Source organism: Hippoglossus stenolepis, chromosome 9, assembly GCF_022539355.2.
Source record: "Hippoglossus stenolepis isolate QCI-W04-F060 chromosome 9, HSTE1.2, whole genome shotgun sequence".
Lineage (NCBI taxonomy): Eukaryota > Metazoa > Chordata > Actinopteri > Pleuronectiformes > Pleuronectidae > Hippoglossus > Hippoglossus stenolepis.
The window spans coordinates 4,028,169-4,051,937 of record NC_061491.1 but is presented as its reverse complement, the minus strand read 5'-3'; the positions used below and the strand labels follow the sequence as shown (position 1 = coordinate 4,051,937).

Below are 23,769 nucleotides of genomic sequence, written 5' to 3'. Positions count from 1 at the left end.
GGTGGTGGTAGCATCATGCTGTGGGGATGCTTCTCTTCAGCAGGTACAGGAAACTGGTCAGAATAGAGGAAAGATGGATGGAGCCAAATACAGGAAATCCTTGAAGAAAATCTGATGCAGTCTGCAAAGACTTGAGACTGGGGCGGAGGTTCATCTTCCAGCAGGACAATGACCCTAAACATACAGCCAGAGCTACAAAGGAACGGTTTAGATCAAAGCATGTTAATGTCTTAAAATGGCCCAGTCAAAGCCCAGACCTCAATCCAATAGAGAATCTATGGCAAGACTTGAAGATTGCGGTTCACAGACGGTCTCCATCCAATCTGACTGAGCTTCATCTTTTTGCCAAGAAGAATGGACAAACCTTTCCATCTCTAGATGTGCAAAGCTGGGAGAGACATACCCCAAAAGACTTGCAGCTGTAATTGCAGCGAAAGGGGTTCTACCAAGTATTGACACAGGGGGTGAATACTTATGCACCCAACAGATGTCAACTTTTTGTTCTCATTATTGTTTGTGTCACAATAAAATTTATTTTGCACCTCCAAAGTACTATGCATGTTTTGTTGATCAAACGGAAAAAGTTTATTTAAGTCTATTTGAATTCCAGTTAGTAACAGTACATAATGGGAAAAGTCCAAGGGGGTGAATACTTATGCAAGGCACTGTAGGTGAGGCTGTTTGTCGACTCTGAACTGTGCAATTTATGGGCTCACCTGATAGCGTTCCACCTGAGTGAGGCAGGGGAGGAAGCTCCACCGACAAGCAGAGCAAAGTCAAGTGTTCATCCTCATTTGTGATTTATAAGTCCCATGCACATGTCATCGCCATAGCAGCTACTGTGAAATACGCAGTCCTCAGGTCAAAGAGGAAGTCTACAGTATGGAAATATCAAATATCATGATACCATTGCCCTACAGCTGTTGATTTTATCAGGCAGTCCGTGCTGCTCTCTGTAGACTTTCACTTTTCCTCACTCTAAGCTGACTTGTTTGGTCTAACAGTGTCTCTGCCCCTTACCCAACACATGTACACAGAGGAAATGATGTGAAACTGCCCTAATGCAAGCTGAGAGCTACGAACTGAGAAGCTGAAAAATAAACTTTTCCAAGAAGGAAAGTTACTTTTCCAACTGTACAAGATGTTGATCCAGGGCCAAACTCAGGTCGTGTCTGACAAACACTCTTCTCATCAGAGCTGTGGCGCACACACTACTGTGCAGGATAATCCATGGGACACACATACTGTTTTTTGAGTAAGTCAAGTTGTTATTTGCAGATCCAAAGCTTCCAACTGCTCATTGGGCACATTGTGCTCACTCCAAATGTGTAATGTTATGTTAAGCTGCATGTAAATCCCTGAATGACATAATATATTTGCAGGTGAATCTTTTCATAAATTGTGACATTAGAAGAGGCTAATGTTATCTTTCCCGATTCTGCCACTCAGAATAACATTGAGGTGATCCTGCTGTACCAAAGTGTTGAAAATGTAAAATAGGGCACATGTTGTGACATTTGTGAAGGTAGAAATGTGTGCAGAGAAGAATATTCTCACCTAAAGAACAGAGGCCATTCCTAAAATGATTGGAGTCGGTGGTTACTCATTGGTGGTCGGTGTTAGTGTTTCTGTAGAGATGCTCATTTTCTGACTGTTCTGGTCATCTCTGAGCATCAACCTGCTGGTACAGCGTGTGGGAGCCCGCAGCGCTGAAAAACTGCAAGTGCAGCAAGGTGAAGCGCCACGCAGGCAAGGTGACTCACAGCTGCTCGATCGGCTGGAGAACAGATTTGTGCTGGAACAATGTTCAGTAATGGACCTAAACAACACGTATCGACATTTAACTCGTGGGTTTGTAAAGTTTACACAGGGTTTATAAAGACTATTCTTTACTTACCACTTTTCCAATTTCTTTTTATATTTATATATTTATTCTTTTTATATTTATTTTTAAAAATTGATTCATATGTACAGATTGCATCCCATAGAAAAAACACTCTGCTGAAATAAAACCTATGGATTATTTCTAACTTTAAATTCTGAACTCCAAGTTTTCAGGATATTTGGACTTGAACTACAAGACTGACACTGTTGTCATATTGTGTAGATGTCTTGTTTTTAAGGTTTGAGTTGCATGATAATGAACAGATAATATTTTTTAAATAACTATATTGATTACAAAGACATGATTGGTTTGAAACTTGATTTTCCTTGAAAATTGATTCCCTATTTATGCTCAAGTCTCTGCCAAGTACCTGCATGTGACTTTGTGCATTTACAAATCAACTGCATAGTCACACCAAATGCGTATTTATAAACTATAAAAGGACCAATGTGTAGTATTTAGTGGCTTTTGAGCTAAGGAATTGCAACTGAATACCCCTCCCCTCACACCCCCTCTTCCAAGTTTGTAGGAGACAACATTGGCCTTCAGGTAACATATAAATACAAACATCTCTAGAGCCAGTGTTTGGTGTGTCTGTTCTAGGCTACTGTAGAAACATGACAGAGCAGCATGGTGGACTCTGGAGAAAAGTACCCACTCCTGATGAAGCTATAAAGAGTTTATTCGGAGGTAATTAAAATAGGATTCTTAGTTTCAGGTGATTATACACTAATAAAAACATAATTATGAACGTTGTGTTGCATATCTGCCAAGAGATTCCAGCTAACTTGACACACTGGTGCTTTAAACAAAGCAACTTGATAACACTCGTACAAGGGAGCCTGGAATCTTTATGATACTGTATATCTAGTCCACTGTTTTGCTACTGTTTATTTAGAGTTCCAGCACGGTGCAAGTTGTTTGTCGTAGTTAAATTTGTAGTTAAAGCATGTCAGTTCTTTATGTTAGCATTATTCTGTTTTCATGTCCGCCTCGCGGTGTGCCCTCAGGTTGTTTACTTCATTTTGTGATTCATACGTGACTCTGCTCTACTTTTCATGGGCACTTCAAAAAATAGACAAAAATGTGTGTTGTTTCATTAGGCACCAAACAGCCAATCAGAGACACTTCTTTTATTTCACTTTTTTGTGAGTGCGACTGTAGAGTTTTGATCGATTGATTGTTGATTAGGATTTATTATTGATAATTAATGATCTTTTTTTTACATTAATTTGATGATTATTCATGATTTTAATGTTGGAATTTGTTTCTTCTATGCTATCAAAATGAATGACACATTTAGGTTCAGACTCTACATCTGTTCTTTCCACTCAATTTTCACACAGCGCTGTCGATCCTACTAACCCAATAACGAGGTTATTATTAACAAATCACCACTGACCTTTCGTCAACATCTATAAAGATAGAAAAACCTACTATTAAACCGTTTCTCTGGACTTCTCTGCAGCACCTGTACGTGTCAACCACTGGTCCAAAACAGCGTGGTCCCATGACTAACATGTGCCCACCAGCGAGACCCAGAGGTCCTCCAAGCAGGACAGGACACAGCGAAATGAGACTGGAGCTGGGCAGTCCATTCATCACAACTTGTCCTCCGGCACTGCTGTGTCCCGGTAGGCCTGCTGCGCCACCATGGATCAACAGAGGACATGTTTGAACAGCTGACCCGAGGCCATGAAAGTGGATACAGCAACAGCAACAGCATGGAACTATCGGGGTTGGCATATCAAAGACTATACATCAAGGATCTAAGAAAGGTGCCTGTCATCTATGATTGGAGATGTTTTTTGGACCATAAAATCTATCCATAATGTAAGCTAGAAATATACCAAGGAACTGATAGAACACGGATGTAACGGAAAACAAACTAACAAAACTGCATACCCACCCACATACTGTGCATTACCACAAGAATTCCATGAAGTAAGAAATAGTAATCCAACATTATTCATCAATATTAATTATTACTCTCACTGATAGTTTGGTGCATGACAGCTTGACATGTTCTGATAAAGACACACTGGTACGTTCCGATACTGATGAAATTGCCGGGCCAGGACTCAATGAGTACATGATTCAATGTACCGATCTGATTCCACATCTTTAAATTATATTAGTTTCACTCAGATAAAACTGCAATTTTCTTCTCCCAGAATTCTCTTCTTTTTTTGTCTCTCCAAAACAGCAACTACGGTTTTTACAGCAGAGAAGAAGTTTTTTTATACAGTATATATATATATATATAAACTGGTATTGAGTTGGTACTCTGGCATAGTCCAGTTATTGGAATCAGTATTTTTAAAAGGGAAAATTGTATCAGGACATTTCTAGTCACAGCTATAATCTAATGTAACCAGCACTTACAAGTAACAACAGCAGCTTTTAGATGCTGAATATTAACCGGAATTAATTGGAATATAGCCGTCCCTGGTGTTTGATGTTAGAGTGAACGGCTCGCTGCATGCTCACTAAAAATAAGAGAAGTCCCATTTTTGTCCTCGTCTCTATCTGCCCACAGGACAGCCCGAATAGATTCATACCTCCAGCATAACAAATACAATCAAAAGATGGTTGACAACATGCATTATACAAAATAATAAAACTCCTGTATGTCTGTTCCAGGTGAGAAACAGAGTCACTCCAGTCATTTATAGTGACATTTACATGAGATCAGCTGACATAGATTTCAGCCATGACCCCATACATCAACAAGACATGTCTTTCGATAACAATATAAAATTCTCTCTGACTTGAAAAGAGATGAGGCCTTTCACTTGACTCTGATTCTATACAAGCTCACACCCAGATGCTATCAAATAAGCCCTGCAATTTATTAATAGTATACATTGAATCTACACAGGACTGTGTTTGGCTTTCCTAATTACTGTGTGTGTGACTGTGAGCATGCGTGCACAATCGCGCCACAAACGTCCCCCAGAAGGCCTTATGGCTGCTTGGAGGCTTGCTAAATAGGATGCTATCATAAAGCAGCCATGTAAAAAGCTCATCTGGTGCACACCATCTGTAAACACAGATATGAGGAAGTTCACGGCGTCTGTGCGGCCTGACACCTCTGTGTTTGCAGTGTAGTACTGCACCGATGTAATGCCAGCATTTGCTCTATAGCAAAAAGCCTCATAAATGTGAGAGAAACACAGATTTGTGCTTTCATAAAAAACCCATTCTACCTGCTGCTCCTTGAGAGGAACTGCTCCACTATACGCCGGTGATTAATTAATGTTTGCAACAATAAATATGCATTTATTTAGAGCACATGTAGAATCTTCAAAGATTACAGCAATGAAGATGATGTTCACTTAATAGCTATAAATATTTAAGCACAGTGTGTGTGTGTGTGTGTGTGTGTGTGTGTACAAAATAAGTAATAACCCATTTACAGTAGAGACAATAAGATGATTTTTTTCAACTAGCTGTTATTCCTGTGTACAGTTCTTATCTATTATTTATGATGTATGAATATTCCATATACATTTACAATATATTACAATATATTTTAATTATGCAGTTGGGCTGTTCTTTTGACCTTTGCACTGGCTATGTAAATTTAAAAAATGCTAAATAAATGAAGCCTGGGTCATTTCTGCTCTTTATTTGTGCAAAATATATCAACTTAATGCCTAGAATTCATCTGAAAGGAAATGTGAATCTACTTAATATTATATATAAACATCATCACAGTGATAATGTGCCTTGTCTCCGGCTCTTTTGAAAAATGCAGTTTACCCTGTTGTAAGTCTTAGCTTGTCAGTATTATACAGTACAGAGCTTATCACATTTAAATCCCAAGTGTTTTCACCCTGAGGGAATTCTTTCACAAGTGCTTAAAAAAACGGGGGGGAAAAAAAGGCTGTGTCCACATGTATCATTCAGGTCTCATACAAAGATTACAATATTTGAAAAGAAACCTACTCAGCCGCAGTCGCAACATGACTATGGAGGGAAGAACCTCTATGAACACAACCGATTGAGTCTGCGGACTGAGATGGATGGAGGGTATATGCGGCTTTCTTAAATGATTTAGCGCTGTGACTGAGTGGGCCCTCTCACCCTGTCCTGATTGCCGTCCCCTCAGATTAGGCAGGATGGAAGCTACAATGTTCTTCTGGGGCATATCAGGACACGGTGACCCAAGCATTTTCTGAGGGATATTAAATAGGAAACAGGGCAGGAAATGGTCAAGCTGAGGGCGACAGGGGGAAGTTACTGATCACTAAAATGGTACTTCTTATAATTACTACAGTACCGTTATAAATACTGCAGCCGTGTTGAAATTAAAAATCCAAATACCTCGTATTCCACCTGCAATTCTTCTGTACCACATGGATCATAAACGAGACCACCATGAGTTGTAGGTAACCGCTCTAGAAACTGGTATAAATTAGGAGTTAAGGTTTTTTTTAGTTATATTTTGAGGCCAATATTAATCTTAATCTGGTGTCATCCAAAACCCAGCAACCTTTATTTTGTTATTAATTAAAAAAACGCAAAACCACACTGGCCAGATAACACAAATACTTTCACAGCTCATTCATGGAGGATGTTACTAACTAGTGACATAACTGCTATTTCAGACTCGGCTGTCTCAATCTCATCCAGGCTCAGCCATTTTTATGGATTTATCAGGTGTAGGACGATGACGTCCCCAGATGTTTGCACGACAAATGTTAGGAATCAGGCGACCTGACACCCAACATATGCCGGGGCCTCTGCAGCATAAACCCACACGCACAGATGACATACAGTACTTGGAAAAAGTTGAATGTCCTGTATTATCTTCCAGCCACAGAGCTGACAGGAGAAGCCAATGAGCTGCAGGGCTGATTGCTGACTACATTACGCCTCAAAGGCAGCGCATTGATGAATCCACTCGCTGAAATGTGAAGGTAATAGTCTTGACATAGCAAAGACATAACTCACCGATGGTACCTGCAAAGTCCCCAAATGACAACAATCCCAAGCAGGAGCGGGTCCAATATGAAAGGGGACTTGCTTTTATTACCATCATCATTACTGTATATCATTTCGGAATGTAAAGCCATTTGGTTTCATTTAAATGTAAATCTGGGCACTGAACTGCGCACGTTGTCACCCACGGCAGCCTGACTATGATGATTCATTCTGGGATTGGCAGGGAAAATATAAGAGGCCCTTTACCGTCTCCGAGGGAAAATAACAGATTTGACCTTTGTCTGTTTTCATGAAAACCCTGTACACAGTGAAATAAAAAAAGAAAAACCTTGAGTTTCTTTTTCTAGAAAACAAAAGTAGCTACCGTTTTGTGCATCCTTTGCACTCAGGTGCGTGTGTTTTTTTTGTTTATCCCTGAAGAGCACAGAGGTCCAATCTGCAGCCTGAGGTCATTGGTGAACCAAGCCCCGCAAAGAATAGAAGAGTCCACGCGTCAAATGAGGTGTCAGCATCAGAAAAATGGAAAGGCCGTCGCCATGCGGTGATGGTTATTTCAACGACACTTGACACAACTGTGCATCTGGGAAGCGGGAAGATGCTGTACGGCTGCTAATGTTTATCAAATGAGGTGACCACAAGGGGCCCAGGCATGTGTGCTCGCTGGCTCTCTCCGGCAAGGCAAACAACTCCACGCTCTGGTCTCATAACACATTCTCTTAATGACGTAAAGCATTAGAAAAAACATGCAGCTGAACATGCTGAACGACTGGTAAATGAACTAGGTGACTTCAACAATCCTCAGCCAAATAACAGATAATCCCCTTTTCCATTATTTATTTTTTTGCTCTGTACACACTAAATCACACATCACATAAATTAGTCATCAAGTTCCAAATAAACTCGCCTGCATGCTAAGTGATATCAACAAGAGCCTTATCAGAAGCCTGCTTATAAAGGTATATTACAAATCAGAGCACTCTGACAGCGCCCTTTTGCATCTGTAAACAGGGCTTCAAAAGCAGATGAATGCATGTTACACCTCATACTCTTGGTAAGGAAGCTGCATCCGTTTCGTGTCTAGCTCTGTGTGTGGCATGGCTGAAAGGCCTTTTCAATTTCCCCCACGGGCCACGCCATGCATGCTTATTCACACCCATGTCACACAGGAGGGACCCTCCCCTCACAACCCCTCTCTTCAGTCTCACCCCCCCCTCCCACCTGCAAACTTCACCATTGATCCTTAAGAGCTTAAATCTTGCTGAGTGCGTGCTAGCGCTGTCACGTCCTGCTGCGGCGGGACCGCTGTCTGGTTCAACTAAAAGTCAACCTTGTGGGGGGAAATGTCCGTGTGACACCTGTCATTAGATTTATGGCCTTTGAGACTGATGTAACGTGCGGGGAAATGGCAACATGGAAGGTGTTGGTGCAGCACATGAGGCACAGGGCACAGAGCAAAATGTCACTTTGATTGCTGCGGACTCCATGGAGGCATTCACTGTGTTTTAAGTGACATTTTTATGTACGGCATCTGCATCAAGCACTAAAACTAAGTAAATTCATTGATTAGATAATGAGGGGAAATTTAAATAAATTAATGAATCACTTAAATCAGTTTTTAACACAAACATTCTGTCATATCTTTGATTAGGATTATTTCTTGGAGCATGACAGAGGAATATAAAAGAGGACAGTTTACTGATGTCACCTCCCAGGGCTTCTGGGAAATTAGGTCCCTCAAATTTCAAACTCTGCCATTTGAGCCAAAGCATATCATTTATTCTGAAAAACAAATTCAACATATTTTGCATCGAGTGAACAATTAGACTAGTTCCGACAACCTCTCGCAAGAGAAATCGGAAGTTGTCAGGTGATTTGCAGGAGATTTATACATTTTTGATCTACTTGAAAAACTCCGGATATTTAAGCAAATAATCCAGAACATGTTATCAGGGTTATTTGGACTTGTAGCCTCAAAACCAGACCACTCAGCAGGCTCATATGTATTGGCTGTTGCAGATGGGTCTGGCCCGCACACCTTCCAGATTTCAAACCATGCTGACAGCGGTCAGGTGTGGGAGTACCAGTAAAGCATTTTCATTCACAACCAAGATGGCTGCTGCTGGTGTGGAGAGGTAACTCGGAACTACATCAACTGTTTTGTAGCTCAGATATGTTGTGGGTCTGCTCTGCGACCGTTCACAATATCCCTGAATCGAGAATTAACGGCAAGGTTCCAGACCCACTGGCGAATGCGACCTGGTGTGACGATGCTGAGCTAATTGACTCGGGCTTAAGACTTAATGTTTTCAACAGAATTGAGGTGTGGTGCTTAAAAGATGAGGCGCTTAATAGGAAAGTTGCTTTATGGTAATTGTAGGGTCCAGTGTTTCTGAACCTTGACCCAAACCTGGAACCAAACATCAGGGGACCTTGGCCTCTGCTGCACAGATTTTGACCTCGTCAGTCCCCAAATGTTTTGGAGGGGCGATACTAAATTATCAGAGTGCACCTTTAGCTTCTGGTTGCTCATAAATATATGCAGCCTGTGTGGGTGGGGATTACAGGAGGACATTGCTTCATTGTAAAGGTCATAAGGGAAAAAAGGATGTGAATTTATGGGTTAAATGCAAAGTGTAATTATGCATTTAGCTCTTTTTTTCTGTTTTGAGGGCCGTGCTCCTTTTGATTTTAAAAAAGGAGCTTGCTCTGCATTTGCACAACATGACGTGGCACCCGTTTCCCTGTCATGAAAGATTAACTCAAAACAATAAAGTTACGGGCAAATGTGTTTGTCCTCGTGACACAACGGGAAAAAAATCACGATATAGACCCCGTCCAACAGACCACCAGATTAAATAATAAGATGAAAGAGCTGGAGTGTTATTGTGCTCATTCTAACTGGGGATGTTGCGCACACACATTCAGTGAGTGCGCTGGCCGATGGAGTCGTGATGCTGTGACCTCAATCTATTACTGCACTCAGTTCAGCTCCATCCGCAGCCGTACAGTGAGTCCAGATTGTGTGGCTCCATGAGGGGGGAGAGAGTAATATCAAATCAGACTCAAACACCATCACTGTACACACTCACCTATAACCTACATTAAGAGGAATCTGAAGAATCAGCTCTGAGCTGCAGCCTGAGGAGTTGTGAGTAAACAATTTTTTCTCCAAGTCACACCGAGAGGACTGAAAGCCAAAGATGTTGAAGGGAGGTGTATGCTTGGGTTGTAACATTAGATTTAAATGAGTGAGTTTCAGTGCATGCATCAAATATCACCGGTCACAAAACCTGAAAGTATGCTTTGGCAAAACGTTCCTTCACTGCCCCTCATCTGACACAGTTACCCCACTCTCAGTTGCATTATTACCATCAATAAAAACGTTTAAAACACATGGGTGCATGGCTTTAAACACGTGTTGCTCAAAAGTGGAGGGCACCCCGCTGGAATCCAGCACTGCCGCCCTTTTCTACAGTCACTTTAGGTGCGTCAGTGGCAGAATGTTTCTCTTGTTTTGGGCTTGAATTCAACAGAAACGCACCGCACAGTCCGTCACACGCCACCGTGTTGCCTCCGGGTCATCATATCAGGGGGAGCATCGTTTTTCAAAAATGAAGAAAGACACCCACAGCATCAGTCCTTCAACTCCCAGAGCAAACCGCGGGGACATGCCTGTTGCACAGGCGTGCCGGTTCCACGCCGCGCCACAGCCTCCACTCTCCTGCACGCAGCGCGGGCGCGATGATGGATTCATTACAGACTGTGAGAACTGAGTGATCAGGGAACAATTAACATCGATTTCACGGGGATATGGACGCAGATAAAACAGTGGGACAACTTGACAGTGGGAGCTGCGGCTTGATGAGTCAATATGAGAGGACAGGAAGCTCCAACAGTGATAATAAGTCCGAGGATGGATTGGAAAAAAAAAACGCACGTTGGAGGCTGAACGTGCACAGAGGAGTATTTGCTATTTGAAATTAAAAAAGAATAAAAACGTGATAGAAATGCCACACGTGCTCCGTAAATCGCGAGGAAATGCCACATGTGGTGCGTAAATCATGGGGATGGCACCAGAAGAGTGTTTCTAATACAAGCCGAGCACACGCGTTCGAAAGCCCCTGACACCAGAAGTACAGATGCGTGCATGCGGGGCAGCTCTTACCTTTAGAGACCACGCGTGCCGCGCAACAAACAAGGAGCAGGAGGCCCGTCATGGAGAGGTAACGTCCCTTTGAGAGCGCGCCCATCCCGCCGCGTCCAGCTGTCCGCGGGTACGCCATAGTGGGGACGTCTCTCCGGGTCTCCGCTGCCTCCTCTCGCCTCCTCCTCCTCCGGCGAGCTGCTGCTGGACGAGCCCCGGCAGCGCAAGTTCCTCCAGGCAGCCAGGGACCGGGGCAGTTTGGCGCTCAGGCGGACAGAGGAGAGGAGGGGGTGCTGAGTGGCTCTCTGGTTGGACTGTTGGCAGAAAGAAGAGAAGGAGCATCTTCACTTCACTTTGGCCGCGAGTGTGCGCGCTCTGAGTTTAGCCCCTTCTCCATCATCATCACCATCCCTGCCTGAAGTGTGGCTCCTGCAACCTAGCTGCACACAGACAGCGAGAGAGAGAGAGAGAGAGAGAGAGAGAGAGAGAGAGAGAGAGAGAGAGAGAGTGTGTGTGTAAGAGTGTAAGAGTGTATGTGTGTGAGGGAGAGAGAGAGAGAGAGGTGGAGACTGAGGCGCAGGCTTCATGTAGACCTATAATCTCTCAAACATTTCTTTTTGTTATTAGCCACAACACCAGGGACGTGCACAGACATTTTCAGGGGCCATTGCTCAAACCTGAAAAAAGGGCAACCTCCCCCCCACCCCCCATGATAGTGTAAGTTAACTTATTAGTGCCGGCTACAGTTTCCTATAACCTAGTTTAAGCAGTAATATGATTTTGCATCCTGACATTAACAGTCATTTATACGATTGGAAACCACACAATATAAACTTCGAAGATGAGCTCTAAATAAATAAATTCAGGTCATTGTGAGTTGACCTTTGCAAATTCACACTCAAAGTTTGGACCATGTGACATGACAAGGGGCAAAGTGCATTGCTTTGCATCTTTAAAAAACCAACACTTTATCAATTGGATGATATTGTGATTTAATTTGGTCCAACTTAAGCAAATATTGGGATTCTTTTATTGATACAGACACAATAATAGTTCAATATTTGTTCTCCTAGGGAGGTTCAGTCAAAGAGGGCAGTTGCCCAGGCAACATTAGCCCAATGCTGTGCACGTCCAGGCATGAGACCAGAGCTGTGTCTCAATTTAGGGGCCGCATCCTTCATTGGCAGCATTCTCACAGCGGCGCGACAAGACTGTACCAATTCGAAGGTTCCTCCAAATGCGACCCAACAAATGTGTCCTTCCACCCCCGTGCGATGGAAGCTCCATTCCATTCATTGCGCTTCAGTGACAAATTGTTTTTCAAAGAGGTAATGGTGGACAAAAGTGTCAGCAGAATGTATTTTTAAATGTAAGATATCAACCAAACAGCTAACTGTAAACGTGATTAAAAAGTTTTCAATGTTTTTAATCAACCAAATTGTAGCTTTGTTGCTAGGTGACGGCTCTCACTAGGAAGACCAGACCGTCTCATTTCGGTTTGGTCGACTTGGTCAAGGATGTAGCCGATGTAGACTGCGTAGAACGGGTCCTCCGCAGGATGCTGCAGCTGAATTGGGACACAGCTCAAGACTGTACGATGGTGCCTAAAAGTAGAAAAAAGGAACTGAGGCAAGGATTCACAAAACCTCCTCTGAAACAGGGTCAGACCTGGTGATAAATGTGCCAGAAACAGTGACACTCAAGATATGTATAGTCAGAGTGCTAAATGATTTATTTTTCTTTATTCAGTCACACATACAGCGCAGAGAGTAGAGTGGCCCTCGGTGCTCCCGGGTGCCAAGTACACTTGTAAGACATGTTCCTTGGCATTCCTGCTCTGGTACACTATAGTAATTATTTAAAACTAAAATCTCTGGGTTTATTCGAGCCACAGAATAAGCTCAGAGTTCTGTCACTGTTACATAAGTCTTTAAAACATTTAAATATGAGATGAAAGAATGTTGTGTCGTCCCTATGTGTTTACCTATGCTGATTGGAGTCACTGATTGACCTAATTGTAGGAGATCAGGAACACCTAAGCCCACAGGAAATAGAAGGTGCGTTGGATTTAATGCGGCAATGGGCAGCGCTGACTTAACGTGATGCATGTTGGTGAGAGCCCCGGCAGATCACGTCGGCATCCATCTTGAACACGCCTAAAGCCTCCCGTTTCCAAAGTCTCCTGCCCTTCTGGGCCATCCAGCACCTTTTGCTTTTGTTCTGCTTTTACTTTATTTTGTCATGCCACAACACATTGCATTACATTATCCACACACACACACATCCACATGATGCTACAAAGTCAACACACCTCATCTCTTATTGCTGTTCTTTTCACAGTGAATGATTTTCGTTCGTGCTATTTTGAGGCTTTTCCTGTTGTTTGCCATGGCCTATGAACCAGACTGTGACAATGTGTAAACACAGTTACTTTTAAACAGATCTCTGATCTTGGATGTTATTACCAGTTGTGTAAGGGGCCAGATATGCTGGTAAGTGTGGACCACCACCCCATTTTTATGTAAAGTACAATTTTACAACTAATGCTAGGATACAGAGTCAGCGGCAACATAAGGTGCACCTGTAAACATGTGTACACGTTATGAGCACCGTGATGACAGGAGCATGTGGGTGTATTACTGGGCCTTTAGTGGAAACTGCCTCCTAGTGTCTATTACTCAGTGAGAGGTGTATTTTAACCAAACCTGACATGAAGCTTTTTTTTCCTCCATAGAAAGGGGCATGGTATAAGTGAAACACCTCTGAATCGAATGCAGTCCAGTAGGTTTCCGTCTGTCAGGGCTGACGGTGGACGGTGCCTGAAAGGCCTTCAGATTTTGTTGCAGCTCCACTCTGAAGTGACATTCTCCTGTGGGTTGGACCTGGTGCAGGGGAAGGGGCTACCGCTCTGTTTCCACTTCTGTTTCTTCTGCTGCAGTATGGCCATCACCTGCAGCTTCTTCCCCAGCTGTTGGGGTCGATGCCTGCCTGCTTCGTGTCACGCTTTCAGACATCCTTGAACCGCGGGCGACCACTACACCTGGAGCTTGTCGACATCTCATCGTACGGGATGGCTTTGGGGAGCCGACTGGGGTACATGCTGTAGACATGACCAATCCACCTGAGGCGGGGCTGACCCAGCATGGCCAACATGCAGGAGGAGTGAGCACGTTCTAGGGCCTGTGTGTTGGGTACTCTCTCCTTTCAAATGATGCCCAGGATCAGGATACTGCACAGGCATCACATGCACTGTTCAGCTGCTTTTCTAGTCTGGTATAAGGGTCCAGGCTGTACAGCATGGTCGGGGTGACACAAGCTTGGTAGACCTGGAGTTTGTGTGAAAACTTGTTGGACCACATGCTCCTTCACAACTTGCTCATCACTGCAGTGAGTGTATGGTTCCTGTGAGCTATATCATTTATTCTTTAATCCCTCAGAGACTAACAAAGACATTACAGGAAGTGAAGTTTTTGGTTAAACTAATATTAAAAGCAACCAATAAAAGCTTAACCTTCGAAAACCGATCATAGGATTCATGCATGTTGTTGTATAAATCCTGAACTGACAGTTAACAAGCTTGGAGTGTGTGTCTGAATAGTTCGATTATCTGCTCTCCAAAGTGACTTTAATGGTCCTTTATGACATTGTAACAGATTTACAATGCACGCAAAGAGTTGGTATAAAGGAAGCTTGCTGATTCAACTGGACATGGAATTTTCTCACACTCACAGCATGTGGGTGTATTACTGGGCTTTTAGTGGCGAAATTGCCTCCTAGTGTCTATTACTCACCAAGATAATAAACCAGTGTAGGCCCGTATCACCAACAGCTCTTGAATCGCGTTGTCTTTCCAAGTTGACATCTTTGTTGGTGTTCTCTACATGTATGGTAGCTATTGGTCATCATGAGATATCTGTATCCTTTTTGTTTTTGTCAGTTTTGTGTACATCACGTCATCAACACGCCCACTCAGTCGCTGTGAATTTTCCGGACGTTTCACTCAGGAAAAGTTTCAGATAATGTCCAGAGCAACGGGCTTTGACAACTGCCAACACAAAGCAGCGTTAATGTTCACATACTGTATGCTCAAACAAAGGCGATGGAGGACAGTGACAGTTCACCAAAAGGAAAGTCAGGCTACACCGAAGGTCATGATTTATAACTCTTGATACCAACTGAAATAATAAGCTTAGAATTGGCTAAAATATAACACTATGTTCAGACATCTCTTTGTCTATATAGGCTTCTGAGGGTTAAGAGAAGGTCGGGGAGAAAAACAGCGCCCAAACACAGCACCAGTGAGTAGCAGTTGTTCAACAAATCTTCTTAATGGTAAAACAGACACATCTGAAGACTACCAGCAGAACTGGAGGGAAACTCAGAATACCATTATTGTAACACAGCTGCAAGTGAACGCATCATGACTCATCATGTATTTCAGCTGACTGTGTTTGTTGCCAGTAAATATTTAAGTGGTGTTTTTAACAAATACTTGTGTGCTTAATTAGAAGCTAATTACCAACCAACACTGGATATGTGTATCAGTGGGAGAAACAGGGGGTCAACAAGGACCCACAGCTCATTTTTGCCCAGAGACCACCTATGGAGCCGATCTGGACCTGCCCGGCTGAAATGTTCTTTAATCATAATCCCCTCAGAATTAACCTTCATTAGCTTTTAACTCAGTGAGTGGTTGGCTGAGCAGAGTTACGCAGCCTTAGCATGTATAATTTAACACACAGCATATCCTACATTATTTTAATTATTGTAATAATGAAACATGTATTAAATTTGCAACCATGTTTTTTTAATGTTCTTTTTCTTCTTTTCTTCGATCTCCACTGTTATAGCTGAGGATTCAGTGTTGTGCATCTGTTGTCACACATGACCAGAACTAGCTTTGTGCTGCTCATTGTTTATCTGTCGTCTGTAATTTACAATGAGGTCACAGATAAAACGAGAGAGAGAGAGAGAGCACACCTAATTCTATATGCTTATGGCACATTTCAAGTGCTGTTAGAACAAATTATGTGCAAATTATAAGAATATTAAACTGAGAAGCGTCGGCTTACAGTGTAACTATAATATATTTAACTACACCAATGATAAAAGTAGTCATAATGTCCACGGTACATGATTAAAACAAATGACAGGTTTATAAGAACTGTGTGAATTCATCGTTTTTATTCTCACTTTAACAATAACTGCTTATCAACTCTTTCAAAAATCCACCAACTTAATTTCTTGTTGATAATCTTTGCTGTCCTGTCAGTAACTGTGCTGCTGCTGTGTGGAATATCACTGGCAAGCTTCCCTCCCATCATGCGAGGCCCAGGCTGTTTCGTCAGGAAGTTCTTGACCTGATTCTGTGTGGCAGAGATTCTGCATTCAATTATGTTTTCCCTCTCATCTGAGAGAGATGTGATAGCCTGTAATCAGTGTGACCAGCAGACAGCTCTATGGAATGGGTTTACATATGAATTTCTGGATATTAAGAAAATTTGATACTGAGGCGAGCGACCCTCGCTATATCTGAATGTTCACAATGTAATTGGAAGGTGTTCCCACGAAAAGAAGCATTTCTTAACTCATTCATCAGGCACAGCTGTCATGCCTCCCTGTGCTGCTCATTGATTGGTAGTGAAACCTAAAATGTTAAAGAATATTAAAGGACCAGTGTGTGATTGGGTGGCATCTATTGGTGAAGTTGTATATTGCAAACAAATGTATAGCCGTTGTCTCACCCCTTCCAAGTGAGTAGAAGAACCTAACGTTGCCCCACAGGTAAAATAAAAACCCCAAAGATCCTCTCCAGAGTCAGTGTTTGGTTTGTCCAGTGGGATATTGTAGAGACACGGCCGTGCAACATGGCTGGATACATGCAAGAGGATCTGGCCCTTATATAAATGTAAAGGGCTCATTATAACATGAATTCTTATTAATGAAAATAATAATTCATATTTTTTACATTTCTGTGATAGATCGCACTAAATACTACACACTGCTCCTTTTTGGCAAAATCTTCAAAGTTTGTATGCCTACAAATATTTGTACTTTCTTGCTACACAGTGCAAATAGCTTTGTAACATCAATGGATTATTAACCTTCATATTGAATACGAGTTACATCCTTGAATGAACAGTCTTCCAAAAGAAAGAAAAATAAAAAAATCCCACACTGTTAAAGAGGTTGTGAGGCTGAAGGTCTGCAAGCAGCCTTGTATTCTTCTTTGGCCTGAATAATGTCCTCAAAGTAGTTGTTCTCAATCAAAACATGCCACTCAATCACTGGAAGTTTGGCTTGGCTGTTGCTCATCTCTAAGTTTATACAATTATTTGATAGTTTGCTAAAGTTGTGTAAGATTCTCTAATTTGGAGGGATGGATTGTCTTTGTTTGCGCTATGATAAGAGGTTAATGTTCGTATGCCTGGCTAACTAGCCTAGTGATCTTTCCAAAGAAAGTGCCAACACTGTTACATAGGTTTGCATTATGTCATGTTAGTATTGATTAAACTAATATTACTATTGTTAATAACATAGAGGAAGAACGGTACCAATTTTCAACATTTGCAACATTTTAACTCAGACCTAGCAATTATGATGTGTTTTCAACACGTGGAATTTCAGATTGCTTGGAAGTAAAAATCTGATAGTCAAAAATAATTATCATCGCAGACCCAAGGACATAATACAATTCAAAGTCAATAGCTACAAATGAGAAGCCTGCTTAAAATGATGCACTCATATATGTCAAAACTTGGAATGGAAGTTATTCGCCTGTTATGTAGTCGGGGCTCAGAGGCTCTATCAATAAATGCAGCATTTTCAAGGTGTTCAGCAGAGGAGCACAACACATCACGACAAATCAGGTTTCATCAAGATGTTCAAGGTAAGTGAAATTTACAAGCACAAATGAGCGGCGAACGTCAGATAAGCATCTCATCCTTGGCTGACCACTTTCATAACATCCTGCTCTGGACTGGACACTTGTGACAGGGCTACAAGGGGAAGTTGGAGGACAAAACTTGAAATGATTCACCTCTTGTTGCTTTTTTATTTTAAATGATTGGGTGAGCAATCAGTGCAAGTACCTGCAGCCATGCAGATAAAACAAAGTGGACAGCCTGTTTTCCTGGATTTGGAGAGAGCTGATAGAATGGTACAGAACTAGAGTTCAGCCGTACTTGACTGGAGTGCAGCGTTGGGATTATTGTGCAGAATAATTGAAGCTCCAGTGGAGGTACGTTCCTGAAAGGCCAACATGTCTCTCTCCCTAAAAATGATTTTCATTGAAACTGATTTGCACAACACCAAATCACGAAGACTATTAGCTAACAAACTCATCAGTAAATATGTCAATGTGTCAAACATTTGTTTTATTCTCCACAATATGCCTCCTGGAAACTAAAGAGATTAAAAAACCTATGGTTATGTTTAATTAAAGCAATTGTTTGAGACTAGGTCAAATATTGTGATTTAAAGTAAAGACTGACCTGGAGAAAAAGATAGGACACATTCCCTTTTTCTATATTCCAACCTAAATATGTTATGGCACTTTTCAAAAGATTCTGGCAGCAGAAGTTTTTTTTACAGAAAAATGAGACGTCCCCTGAGCAGACTGGTGGAGTCTATGTATATGTTGTTTTCCTCCAGACCTCGACCAAGTCGTCTACCTAATGCTCAGGCCACACTGGATGTGTCACCATGCGTTTGGGTCGCAGAACCTCTTGCTTTTCATTTCGGTGCCCATGGTATCAGGTTAGAGCAGCAACACTGCCCACGTTTGACATGCCTGAGACAAATGAATCCATTCATTTCTTTATAGGTTTTTATTGTTATTGTAGGACCAGAAGATGCACGGCATTTAGTGGAGTACTTTTATTTGAGGAAATACAGTGCTGACACCAGAAACCTGACGTAGCAGCTCTGCAGCAGACACACGCCCTGTGTGAACAACGATCAGCAACACTGCTGTCACGCGCTGCACTCACACCCAGCATGACCCAGGCATTACTGCAGCCAATCAAGAGACGCAAGACATCAATCAGGTCTCTGATGGTCATGTTCCCTGCACAGCCAAACAGCTACTCTGTCTGGCTGTCCTCTGGTGTCACCACATTAAGAATACGTTTGTTCAAGGCAGCAATAACATATCCTTGAAACAGTATTTGTAAGTCAGGGAACAGGGTTGAGCAGCATGAGGCAGAACTCATTTAAGGGTAAGGATATCTCACTGGTCAATTTTAAGATGGTGATTGTTGCATTCCTCTCTGTCAACATGGCCCAGCAAAAAAAAAATAGATAATCCATTGTAGTCCAAAACGTTTTATATAACACATCTGTGAGCCATTTTGTTGCATTGCTTAACATGTTCCTCCACTGCCATGAACACAAACACCTTATTCTAGGTTTATTTCACAGACACGTCCTACCAATGCTGAATATACAGTACTTTCGTGTAAAAAAAAAAGAAGATTCCTAACAATGCAGAGTTTACTTTAATTTGATGGACAAAAATTGAAGCAATTTTCAGACATGACCTGTGAGTAAAGTGCGGAGAATTGGATACAGAGTTTACCCACAGTTTGCCTTTCACACATACAACGCAATGGGAGATTCTCTGGCATTCACAAAAGCATCAAATCCTCTGCATTATTCAGGCAAGAGGTGGAGGAGCCGGGCGAAGCAGAAAGAGGCAGGAAGTGATGTATTAACTCCGCTGTGGAGATCACATGATTTTCTTTCTGAAAGCAGCTTTAGTTTTCCAGAGGTCTTTGCCGCCCAGTTTTAATCATAACATAACAACTATTTTAAATTAAAACATAAGGGAACCTTGCAAAGTGTAGGCAATGGAGCAAGGGAGGATAGCACCTGAAAGATGAAGTTTAATCATTTTAATCAAGACTTTTGTCCAGAGCTCAGTTTGACTCTCGATGAAGCACTGAAAGTTAAACTTTAACAAACCCAAGCATTCACAGCACTTCTACATATTAACCAGTGGTGATCCACTTGCTTTACAATTTGCTGCCATTACTAAGACGTACTATAACATTTTGCAAGACCTGCCTAAAGTTGTGTCGTTGTGATCTATGTCTACTGTATCTCTACTTTTCATTGATCACTTTATAAAGGGACTAACTCACTCAAATTTGTATGTGGCTCATTACTTCCCTTCTGGTGTTTTCACAGTGCAAACCATGTTTCAGGTTGATCCAAAGTTTGGTCTGGGCCTTAGTTAGAGATTCCCTTCTCACCTGCTATATTGCTCAGGACTAAACAAGGTACTGTACGTGTGGAAGTCTCATCAGACTGCTCTGTTAGTGTCAGGGTTTAATGTTTATAGGACCAAAATGCAGATGACAGATCTAGCAGCACAGAATAATATATTGAACTAAAAATATAAAATATTCAGCTAACGAAGTCAGCTAACGATGGTTAGCAGCAGGAGCACCCAAACATAGAGATGACCTGACAAAGACGAAGGGAAACACAGAGACCCACAGGGGAGGCGGGGATAATAGAACACAGGTGAAACACATTAGGAACAGGTGCAGACAATCACAACGGCGGGAAACAGGAATAAAACAGGAAGTAAAGTAAGAGACGTTTCTGAATAAAGCACTAAGTGAAAAACTAGACAAACATAGATACAAATAAAGCTACAATTTAAAAAAAAAAGTTTAAACGATACAAACCTTTACCTTTGACCTTTCAATAAGGTCATCCTTGAGTTCAAGTGAATGTTTGTGCCAGATGTAATGAAATTCTCTTTGGCCATTTATCGTGTTCACAACATCATGAGGTCTTGTGACCTTGACCTTTTGACCTTCGACGAACAAAATAGAATCAGTTCATTCTTAAGTCCAAGTGAATATTTGTGCCAAATTTGACGAAATTCCCTGAAGACGTTAATGAGCTATCTTTCACAAGGATGGGATGGATAGACAGACAACCCGAAAACATAATGCCTCCACCACTGGCTGTCGCCGGCAAGAAGCATAGAAATTATGATCTATGAATGTTTTGGTTTTGAAGTTACTTCCACCAAAGTAGAATAAACTCAGGAAGCATTCTCACAATGCTCTTTTCTGGTATTTGCCACATTATTGATGCAGGCTTTATCGCCACCTACTGCCCAGGCATGGTTGTTCAAGCGTTTGTTGTCAATTTTGTTGTTGTCGTTTGTCGGGAGATATTTTGTAAAACAAAGCTCGTGTGGATTATTTTTACAAACAGAGGGGAAAATATCTTTCTTCAAAAAAATCTGCAGTCGTGTAGACAAGCCTTGCGCCTGTAAAGTTTACACTCCCGACGCTAGCTGGTCTAAGAGCCATGTTTCCAAGGTAAGAATGCCACCTGCTGACCAGCGCCACCAAAAGACAAAAACATGGAAAACATGGTTCATAATCAGATCTCCTCTCAGGGCTCAGGCTGGGTTCACACAGTTGTGGACATCGCCTTAAATTTAATGATAGTTTTAAGAACCAATAACGGGAATTCATTATTTCCGCATCCACCAGTCTGCTGGGGTCTGCAATTGTCCTCGTGACGTAAATGTCATCATCCACCCACGTCTGTTTGGGAACACACAGCCCAGAATTTGTATCCGCGCTGACTGTACATGCTCCTATATCCACCTCCTGCAATGGAATGTAGGATCAGGTACACATGCGTGGAACGTCAGACGGACGCTAACATATGAATGGAAATGTTTTTCAGGAACCAGTTTACGACTCTTAGCAGACACAGAAGGTAGATAGAATGGTCAGCCCTTTAGGGTTCAACACCTTTGTGAATCTTATCTTTTACATAAAGTGGGATGAAATCCACCCATATTCAACCTGAGCTCTGTTAATTAAGAACATTCATTCTTGTGTTTTTTGCGGTCTGATCAAACTCATATGAGGTTATCGTCATGCTCAAATATCGTGTTGGTCATAAAACCACTGTGGAGATCTTATTGCACTTGGACCGGTGCTGCTGTGCCGACATCACCCGAGGTAGGTGCGGGTGCACTCAAACAAATTCATAATATGTCCTGAATGGGACAGTGGATACGCTAACTCTCCACCATGACACACAATATAATAAACTCTTGGAAAAATATTGACTGGCTTTCATACGTGCTGTAGCTGCGGAGGGGAACACTTGTCTCCTTCATCAGGCTTGAGTTAAATGTTACTTTGAAACAATGTGCAGGTCTATAGAGATTTATAACAATCAATGAAATTGTTTCTGCCTTCAAACTGCATCCACACAGATTGACTGAAGTAAAATGTGCTACAACAAAACATCAAAAAATAAACTAGTTACTGCACTGCGGTTGTATTTCTCCGCCAACCAGTGCAGATTCTGTATATATATTTCTACATACTTTTGTTCCAGATTCATATATATGTTGTGCATATGATACATTAAGCGTGACACCATGAAATGGTGTGCCTTTGGGCATTCAATAAATTTGGTTACCGGAAAAGATATTTCATATTAATATTAAAAATATTCATATTAAATAATAACTTTAATTGATTAAAGTTACCTCTGGGCACCACCCTTCAAAGGAAGGGAAAAGATAGCCAATTTATTGATTAAGTCTCATGAAAGTACTAACTACAAATTTGGAACTCTGATTAATAATTAAATCAATAACTAACCAACATTACCATATAGATAGTTAGGTAAGTTGAAGGATATGGAGTTCTTGACAGTGTAGAGGTTGGCAAAATTCACACTTATGCAACATTAATGAAGACAACATTTCTTAAAGAAAATAAAGTATAAAAACACAAATTACTAAAGGTGTACTTACTATATAAATATGTGCAATTGAGTATGTGTGTGTGTGTCTGTGTGAGTGAGTGTGCTTTCAAAATGGCGGCTGGCCACTATGAAGATAACGGAGCCCCCCCATGTGGATGAGGTCAGAGAGATGTGTGGCGAGATATGTGTGTGTGTGTGTGTGTTGGTGCCAGGTTAGAGAAAGTAGTTAGTTGCATGCAAAGAAAGACTATGAAGAGCATAACATAACTATCATTAACTTTCAAATAACTTATAACCAAAATATCACAGCAACACAAATCAAACTTATAAACATCACACGGAATAGAATAAACAGTCTTTGCTTAGTCGAGTATAATTATTAAGCCCAGTTGTGTTACCCGTCCATGAAAAGGGGAAAAAGGTTGATGTGCTGTTCAAAGTCCAGTGAAGTCGTCTTGCTGGTTTGTGGCTCCTGTTTTTGTGGTTCTGCTGTGCGATGCAGCTCTTGTGCTGAAGTTCTTAGGCAGGCTCTCGCGTCGCTGCGTTTGGAAGGTTTTAGCAGTCTGCTCCAGGCAGGCCTGCTTGAAGGTTGGTAGAGCTTGGGTAGGGAGGAAGTTCCCCTGGCTTGTTGAGCTGGAGAGCCACACTCCTCTCCGAGGGTTGAGTAGAAAGAGTCAAAAGAGAGAGGAGAGAGGGAGGACTGGGCTTACATTGGCCTGGTGACCTCATGGGTCATGGGGCCCACAGTGACCAATAGTGGTTGAAAGTTGTGTCCACGGTCAGTTTTCACACCTCTGTGTGAAGTTGAAGCACCCTGGGAGACTGAGTTCTGGAGGCTCTGGTTTGTCTCCAGAACAAAGAAACATGTGGTCAGGCTTTGGCTGAACATGTAGGCCGAACTGTAGTTAACAAATACCAGGTCCCAACATAAACCTCACTGTAGCCTTTACCTTTGACCACTGAAATATAATCAGTTTATCAGTGATCCAGGTGAATTGTGCCAGATGTAAAGAAATTCCCTACGGGCCTA

General features: G+C 41.9%; 1 protein-coding gene across 2 annotated transcripts in view; it reads right to left on the bottom strand.

The window, feature by feature from the left end:
- Window positions 1–11,437, bottom strand: part of unc5db (unc-5 netrin receptor Db) — a 188,910-nt gene extending 177,473 nt beyond the window's left edge. For both annotated transcript variants that reach the window (XM_035167032.2, XM_035167033.2), the window contains exon 1: window positions 11,001–11,437. In XM_035167032.2, coding sequence (XP_035022923.1) covers window positions 11,001–11,118 — 118 coding nt within the window. In that variant the 5' untranslated portion in view covers window positions 11,119–11,437. The remainder of the gene's footprint in view (window positions 1–11,000) is intronic.
- Between the last annotated feature and the right edge of the window lie 12,332 nt (window positions 11,438–23,769).